Source organism: Pinus tabuliformis, chromosome 8 (assembly GCF_031772625.1).
Source record: "Pinus tabuliformis cultivar Carrire ecotype Pingquan chromosome 8, CPIR1, whole genome shotgun sequence".
Classification (NCBI taxonomy): Eukaryota; Viridiplantae; Streptophyta; class Pinopsida; order Pinales; family Pinaceae; genus Pinus; species Pinus tabuliformis.
Genome location: NC_142294.1, coordinates 1288252624 through 1288261714, shown reverse-complemented (window position 1 = coordinate 1288261714; position 9091 = coordinate 1288252624). Strand labels below are relative to the sequence as shown.

At 42.3% G+C, this 9091-nt stretch overlaps 1 protein-coding gene across 1 annotated transcript; it reads left to right on the top strand.

Annotated features, from left to right (window-relative positions):
- Nucleotides 1–4995: 4995 nt before the first annotated feature.
- On the top strand, nucleotides 4996–6269 carry LOC149240148 (uncharacterized). Its single transcript, XM_089370078.1, has 2 exons — nucleotides 4996–5359; nucleotides 5437–6269. The coding sequence occupies exons 1-2, from the start codon at nucleotides 4996–4998 to the stop codon at nucleotides 6267–6269; spliced, it is 1197 nt and encodes a 398-aa protein (XP_089226204.1).
- Nucleotides 6270–9091: the final 2822 nt, after the last annotated feature.

Sequence of the window (9091 nt, the reverse complement as noted above, 5' to 3'; positions counted from 1 at the left end):
AGCCTTTGATGATCTGTAGGGGAAACCATATATCCCACAATTTATTTGTGGATGATATCATGATTTTTGGAATGCTCTGTAGGCTTTCATGGAAATTCATTCATGACATTCTAAAAAATTTCCAAAGAGCCTTTGGAATCCTAATAAACGAAGGAAAATCTTTTTTCTATTTTGATGAAGGAGATATGGATTCAATGGAATATCTGGAAGAACTGTTCAATATAAAAGTAAAGCCCATAAAGGAAGGTGTGAAATATCTTGGTTTTCATCTTAAACCAGCGGGCTACATAAAAGCTGATTAGATATGGATCACGGATCGCTTCCTTAGAAGAATAGTAGGGTGGGAGTTCAAGTGTCTCTCTATGGTAAGCAGAGCGGTACTGGCACAGTTTGTGCTAGCACAGATGACAGTCTATTGGGCCCATCTTTTTTATGTCCACACAGGGATCATTTCTAGGCTATACAGTTTGATGGAAAATTTTATATGGGGAGGTAGTAAAGAAAAAAGAAAATATCATTTGACTAAACTCAGGAACATTACGATCCCAAAAGATCTGGGTGGCTGGGGTATTATGGATATAAGAACTTTTGGAAAAGCTCTTCTACGTAAATCATTATGGAGAGGCATAAATGGGGACAGTCAGTGGAGTACATCCATAAGAAAGAAGTACACGGGAAACAAAGATTTACTATACTGGTACAGAAAAGGGACTATTGGTTCCCTTCAAGGGTCTGCTATATGGCTGAGTTTCCGGAAAATTGAGTCTATCTTCCTGCAAAACCTCTCTTGGAATCTTCAAAATGGCAGAAATGTTTATATTGGGTATGATCATATAATGGGTACAGGAGAGAATTTAATTATTCCACAAACGATCATTATTGCTCTTCACCGAATGGGAATTTTCACATGGAGTCAAATCATAGCAGGGTGGCAAGGAGGCGTCCCTATTTGGAAGGAGCCACTAGATATGGGATTAAGAGGAGATTTAATTCAGCAATGGAACAATATAATGATGATTATGAGATCCTCTGGAATATGCAAAATGGAAGAAAATGATTCCCTTACCTGCAGGGAAAAAAGGAAGGGGATAGAAGTTCAAGTAAAGGACATCTACTCTATTTTAGTTAAAGGAATCCCTTCTCCTTTTCGAAATATTTTTCTGATGTCTATGTGGAAAACTGGGGCTTCCTATAAAATGATTCATTTCTCCTGGCTTGTTTTTCACAATAAAAACCTTACTTGGGAGAATCTTCAGAAGAAAAACTGGATTGGTCCTGGTATATGCCTAATGTACAAAAAGGAGCAAGAAAGCAACGTTCATATGTTCCTAAAATGCAGTTTCACTCTTTAGTTATGGAAGGATCTTGCTCACTATTTTGGTTTCAGTTTGGTGTTTCACTCATCTATGCAAGATGCTTTGTTCTGGTGGAGTTCTCAGAAATCAACATTTAGATCCATTCCTCAACTACTTCTTTGGTCAGTTTGGAAGTGGAGGAATAAGTTAGCATTCCAAGATGGGAAGGAAGATAAGATGTCTGTGTTGGAGAAGATTATTTCTCTTCATAACTCTCTCCCAACTAAGATGACTCAACATAAAAACAAGAATTCAATGGTACAGAGGAGGGTACAGATGGGTTTTCCGAGGGCTTTTTTTGATGGGGCAGAACAACATGGTATATGTGCATGCGGCTTTCACATATCAATGAATGAAGAACAACATTTTTCCATTTATTGGAATGGAGGAAATGGTTCAAACAATAAGGCTGAAGCTATGGGCCTTGTTGGCCTCCTTCATTTTAGCACCTTCCTTAATATACAGAATCATCAGATCTATGGGGACTCAAAAATTATCATTGAGCATTGCATAGGGAAATTATCTATAAAGAACTCCATGTTAACAAGGTGGATGAACAGGATAAACGTATTATGAAACAGAGGAAAGAACTTTCTTATCAACCATGTGGACAGAACCTATAACCATCATGCTGATATCCTATCAAAGAAAGGGCTATCAATCCAGCCTAGTATATGGAAAATGGAGATTCAAATGGGATCAACCACATATCAGATAGAAGATTTTTCCTTGCCGGGTACTTAATCCATTTTTTTTTGTCTCCCATAGATTATATTTCTTTTGCTCATGCCTCTACCTCTTCAAAAAAGGTATGTTTTCTCTATTACCTTTTTGAACTTCTCAATCTGGTGGGGTTGTTTACTATCTATATGGACCTGGATGTCATCGTGGTGTCTATGGGCTGAGATAGTCTGATTTGCTTACATATTTCAACCAGCATCTCTCCATGCAAAGTTTTTTCAGTTTAGTTGCGCTGTGTTCAACAAGTCTTTTTTATCATTTTGCTACTAAGCATATCTATGATTCTATGTAAATATGATTAATATTAATATAAATACTGCCAAAAAAAGGAAAAAAAAATAAAAATAAATATTACTATAAATAACATATTAAAAATATATAAATAATTTTAAATAAAAACTTGTTCGAAAACCTTAGTGAAAAGCATAATATAAAATTAGGTCAAAAGGGATCAGTGGGGGTGAACGAGGTTTTCCAGGGTATCATTCACTTAGCACTGCATTGTTTTGATTGATAGTATGCTATTTCCTATTCGATTAAAATTGACGATAAAACCCAGACTTCTAGCATAATCCCCATTCCAATTAAATATGTAACCATAATTCATTACATCTCAGGGCTGCATTGATTTGATTGATAGTATGCTGTTTTGTATTCAATTAAAATGGGCGATAATACCCAGACTTCTAACCTAATTCCAACTCCAATTAAATGTGTAACCAAAATTGTTTATATGGACGTAGTCAAAGAATTTTAAGATAATTCTAATTCCAATTAAATTTTAATTTTATTTAACTTATAAACATTAATATAAATTAAAATAGTTTAGTTTAAATATAGCTAAATTAAAATATTTGTTTTCAAAAAGAAGGGGCTAGTTCCCAAAGAAGCTTGATGGCCCTCTTTTATTGTACATATATTACATATCGGTCAAAGCTGACATCACATTACAATCATCAATGAAACTTTCATATGCTGCAGCGCAACACCTCATTCGGGAATTGATCCATGCACTCGTGTATTGTGAAATCTGTTATTTTTTATTATTAATTTGTACTATATATCTGCTTATTGGCCATGAAATCGATCAGAACATTCATTAAATTTAAAATAAATGTGAACTAAATAGTTGAAAATTTATATTTATCTAAAATTATGATGATCACATATGATAATATTGCAAATTTTAAATTAAAAGTTAATCAAGACAAGAATGTAAGACATATAGGTTAGATATTTGAAGTTGGTTTAAAGATAGTAATTTCGGTGGTAGCTAGTGAGTTTAATTCTCACTTCACTTGGATTTCATCCTCCCTAGAGTTCGTTGGGCCTAGAAAATACATAATTTCATTAAAAGTAATATGGGAGATTAGATCTAGAGAAGAATATGGCTGGAGCTGCGCGCACGGCCATGGCTGCCTCCTGACCGATCCGCTGCCCCGCGCCTGGCAGCCTCGCTGCTAGGCTCTGCCCTCCTGCTGCTAGGCCTCCTGCCCTCGTGTCCCCCTGCTCTCTATTCCTTCCTTCTCTCCGGGCCCCTATCCTTCCTCTCTGCCCCGGTTCTGCCCCGTGCACCCTCGCGCCTAGCAGCGCTGCTGCTAGGGCGCTCCCTCCCTTTGGTTCTTTGATAAGACCCGCTCATGGCGGCCTCAGGTCTCTCTGACCCGGATCCGGGTGAACTGATGAGATCTTTTGCTTCCCTCACCCAGGAGAACTCTGTGGAAAAGAACAGGCCGACTACTTCTCGCTTCATCAAAAAGTTGGATGAGATCCCGGAAATCCCGCTCCCCCCTGCCCTTCCTCGGAGAGCGGCTGTGGCTCTTGCTGAAAGAGGCCTTGTTGGACAGTTCACGGGCTTATGGCCCTCCCCACGCACTGTCCAGCGCTGGGTGGAAAGAAACTGGAATTCCATGGTTCAAGGCAAAATAGCGATTCGCTTCTGCGGAAGAGGGTTCTTCACATTTCTCTTTGAAACAGTGGAAGATCGAAACCTAATCTTCAGGAATGGTCCATATTTTATGGATACAAGAGGCCTCTATCTGAATAGATGGACCCCCGACTTCGATCCGGAGATGGACGTCCCCAACGCTGTGCCCGTATGGGTCCGGCTCCCGCACCTGCCCCTCCACTGCTGGGGAGATGAGTCTGTGAAAGCAATTGGAAACGGAATAGGGAAGTACATAGACAGATCGGAGCCTAAGGAGAATATGCACGCTTGCGCAAGAATCTGTGTAGAAGTCGATTTGGGGAAAGGATTGCCAGAAGCCATCAAGCTCAGAGTTGATAACTGGACGCACATTCAACAAGTCGACTATGAACAGCTACCCTTCAAATGCAAGGTATGTCATGAGTATGGCCATTTCGCCAATAGATGTAGCAAAGTTAATGCAAATGGTTCTGAATCTAACCCTGAAGCTCCTGAGGAAGTCTGGGAAACAGTAAAAAAGAAGAAGCCCAATACCCCCCATGGAAATTCCAAGAACCCCTTAGTCCCTCCTCCTCCCCCTTCTCAATCTGGCCCGACCATTCCTTCATCCTCCAACCAATTCGAAACCCTTTCCGAGGTAGATCCTCCCTCCCCGCCCCCTTCCCCAAAAGCCCCCCCTGTTATTCCCACCTCCCCTCCGCCCTCCCCCCCCACCACAGTGGAAAGAATCCTAACCAGGAATAAGGCAAAGGAAAGTAACCCATCGGTGGAACCTCCAAGAAAAGTCGGAAGGAAATCCAATAAGGAAATTAGGGACGAGACTGCAGCAAAAGAAATGACCACTGGGATCCAGCAACCAATGGACACTTATCTGGACAGGACGAAAGGAAGCGGAGAGAAAGCAAAAGAAAAAGGAGGATCCCACCCCAAGACAAGTAAGCAATGAATCTGGTCTCTTGGAACTGTAGGGGGATGGGCTCCTCCCTCAAGGCCAATGCAGTCCGTGATCTTCTCAAATCAGAACACCCAGACATCCTCCTCCTCCAGGAGACCAAAATCAATGAGCAGGACTTCAAGATCTACCTAAAAAATAGTAAAACCCACGAAGGAATAGCAGTAAGCGCTTCTGGCGCCTCAGGTGGCATAGGGACCATCTGGGATAAGCGAAAATGTACTCTTTTAAATAAAAAATACAGCAGTTGGTGGATCCGTTCAGACATTCAGAACTTAACAAAGACAGAGGAATATACTATCTACAATGTTTACGCCCCTCCTCAATTCCATGACAAAGCTGCCTGCTGGAACTCAATTAAGGCAGACTTACTGGAGACGCAAGGTCGAAGCATCTTCCTAGGGGGGGACCTGAACCTGATAAGAAACGCTGAAGAAAAGATTGGGGGAATTTTTTGGCAGATTCCTCAAGGGACGCCCTGGAAGAAATCATCATAAACCATAACCTGGTAGACTTCCTCCCTCAGAACGGGCGCTTCACCTGGTCCAACAAGAGAGCAGGCCGAAACAACATCAAAGAAAGATTGGACCGCATCTTGGTTCAAGAGAGCATAGTTGCCAAATTTGCTGGTATTAAAAGCCTCATCATTCAGGGTTACTTCTCAGACCACAAGCCAGTGGTTCTAAAACTGGACAGAGGAACGAATATGGGCCCGCTTCCATTTAGGTATAACAGAGCGTGGGAAAATCATGGGGATTTTCGAGCTCTGGTAAAAGAACAGTGGTCAACAGAGATCAGAGGGTCCCCGCACTACATTTGGGAATCCAAGCTAAAGATCCTCAGATCGGCCATAAAACAGTGGGCAAAATTCAAGGCAATCGAAGAGACTAAAGCCAAATCAGAACTCCAAGATAAGCTATCGCAGTGGAACCAAGAGAAAGATTCAAGACAAGACACGGAAGAGGAGCAGATCAAAGAGATGGAACTTCAAAAGGAACTGTACAAAGTTAATAGAAAAGAAGAGGAGGAACAAAGGCAAAAATCAAGGTGTCTATGGCTCAAGGCGGGAGATAGGAACACTTCCTTCTTCCATAATAGCTTGAAAATGAGGAGAGCTGCAAACAATATTGATAAAATTACAGTGGATGGTTCAGAAATAAAAGATCAAAAGGAAATCATGGACGCAGCTTCCGCCCACTTCCAAGACCTTCTCACTGAGGATCAGCAAGACAGAGATGGCATGGAAATCCTTGACACGCTGGAATGCAAAACCTCTGATGCCCAAAACTCTTAGTTGGACAAAGAGATCACGGAAGAAGAGATAGAGCAAACAATCCGCAACATGGCTTCCGACAAGGCCCCGGGACCTGATGGTTTCACGGTGGATTTCTACAAGTCTCATTGGGACACCATCAAAAAGGACTACATTCGAGCAGTAAGAAACTTCTTCCAAAAAGGCAAGATGGGCAGCGGAATGAAATCCTCCTTCTTAGCCTTAATTCCCAAGGAACCCAACCCTCACTCCTTTAATCGCTTCCGCCCTATCTCCCTCTGTAACGTGTCCTATAAAATCATAACTAAGATCCTTGCCAACAGGCTCAAACCTATTCTCCCCTCCCTCATATCTGAAAACCAAGGTGGTTTTGTTCCTCGGAGGCAAATTGTAGACAACGTGATTCTCATTCAAGAGGCTATTCAAAGCAGTGTCAACAGGAAAGAAAAGGGTATGATAATGAAACTGGACATGGCAAACGCTTTTGATCGGGTTAACCATTCCTTCCTTCAAGCAGTCCTCAAAAAGCTTGGTTTATCCGAGCTCTTCATAAGCAGGGTGCGGGAGTGCATTTCAGGCAATTGGACAGCCCCCCTCATTAATGGGAGACCCAGCAAAGCTTTCAAAAGCACTAGGGGCCTGAGACAAGGTTGCCCGCTCTCTCCTTTTCTCTACATTCTCATGGCGGAAGCTCTTAGCTCAAAATTGGAAAACATGAGGAAGAAAAAAGTAATAACAGGGATTGAAATTATAAGAGGGTCGAAAGGTATCAACCACTCCTTGTTTGCTGATGATACCCTTCTCATTGGTGGCGCATCATGCATTATGGCGAAGAGATTCAAAAAAGCCTTGGACCTCTTCCTTCAGGCCTCTGGTGGCAAACTTAACAACAATAAATGTATGATATACACATGGAACGTCCCTAACCATATCATTCAGCGTATATCCTACATCATGGAAATACCAGCCCAGCTAAATTGGTCCCATTTCATGTACCTGGGGCTGCCTCTGGCTAAAGAAACAACCAAATCAGGGATCTGGGTCAAGATCATCGAAAAACTCAGAGGTAAATTGCAAAATTGGGGAATGCACTGGTTAAATTTAGCAGGCCGATCGATTCTAATCAAATCCATTCTCGCCTCTCTCCCCATTTATCAGTTTGCTATCACCTTAGCCCCGGCAAGCATCCATAAACATATGGAGCTAATGCGTAGCTTTCTGTGGCAAGGAGGCAAGCAGAATACGAAGAAGTTCAGTTTGGTTAAATTGGAAAAAGTAATCCTCCCAATGGAAAAAGGTGGGCTAGGAATCAGGGTCCCTAGGCTAGCCAATCTAGCAATGGGTTTCAAACTCATCTAGCGGATCCTTAATGAAAAAGAAGCTTGGTGGGCAATTGTCTTAAAGAAGAAATATCTGAATGGCTCAAACAACAATATCCTAACAGAAAACATCACTGAGAGACAAGGCACCCCAACCTGGAATCTCATAAAGAAATCGCTTCCCCTCTGCAAACCTTTGATCTCTAGAGCTCCTGGAAATGGCAAAGGAGTAAGTATCTGGAAAGATAGCATTATGGGATCTCAAGCAAGAGACACCATTCCCCACCTTTTTCCCCTCCATCGGTGGATGGCAGAGTCCAACCTCAATTCTCTCTCAGACATCTCTCTTTGGGATGATGACCGCTGGGCAGGCTGGATTCCTCTCAACCTCCCTTCAGAATTAGATAAGCTATGGGAAGAACTCAAATGCTCCCTCAGTGGCTCAGCCCCCACCAACAGAGGGAAAGAAGACAAGTTCGTTTGGGGCCCTAATGGAGGCAATTACTCGGTTAAAGAAGGATATAAAGCCCTTCAAGACATCTCTGTGGTAAACAATTGGCCCCTGCACAAAGCGGTTTGGACTCCTGAATGCCTCCCTAAGATCAAATTATTCAATTGGACTCTACTTCATGGTAAAATCCTAACTGCTGAGAACCTCAGAAAGCGAGGTATTCAGGGGCCTTCTATGTGTTGCATGTGCAGGCTAGCAGAAGAAACCATCTCTCACCTCTTCATAGAGTGCCCGATTGCCAAAGCATGCTGGAATCTCCTCTCTGATACAATCACTTCAGAGGCCCTTCCCCCTCAGATACAGGCCCTCCATAAAAGCTGGGACAAAAGACTCTATCAACCCAAAAAAGGCAAACCCATAGTGAACAGGCTTTGGAGCAGCATCCCTTCTAATTTGTGTTGGCAAATCTGGAAGGCTCGAAATAATTGCATTTTCAACAATGATAAGCCTACCATATCAGGCATTGTGGCCAAATCTACTGCCCTTATTGCTGAGTCTTTAGAAGCTAAAGGGATAACCCAGACAGACATGGAGATCGATGATGAGAGGCTAAAGGTCTGGTTGGGTAAATTCAATCTTAAACCAAATCCTACAAATCATATGAGGGACAAGAACTGCAACCAGGACTGGAAGCTTCGAGGCACTGAGGAGGAAATTAACAACTGGATAAGAAGACAAAACAGACCTGCAATGTATTTCGATGGGGCCTCTAAGAAGAACCCTGGTCAAGCTGGCGCTGGCGGGATCATTAAGGACGCGCAAGGGAATCTCATGGTTTCCTTTGAATGGGGGCTAGGCCAAATGTCTAATAACAGAGCAGAGGCCTATGGCCTCCTCCTGGGCACACATATCTCAAAGAAACTCGGCCTTCAGAACATTCTGATACTAGGGGATTCAGCTATAATTATAGCAACCATGATAACAGGGAGAGAATTTAAGCAATTGGCTCTCAACAATATCAAAAATCGAATCATGGAGAACACCAGAGCGCTTGGAGAAGTGATTTTCAAACA

What these genes read in the sequence shown, in the direction of transcription:
- LOC149240148 (XM_089370078.1), top strand. Translation starts at nt 4,996, where the DNA reads ATGGGCTCCTCCCTCAAGGCCAATGCAGTCCGTGATCTTCTCAAATCA. An exon ending in AGACTTACTGGAGACGCAAG is followed by an intron (nt 5,360 to 5,436) that starts GTCGAAGCATCT and finishes ATTTTTTGGCAG; the next exon opens with ATTCCTCAAGGGACGCCCTG.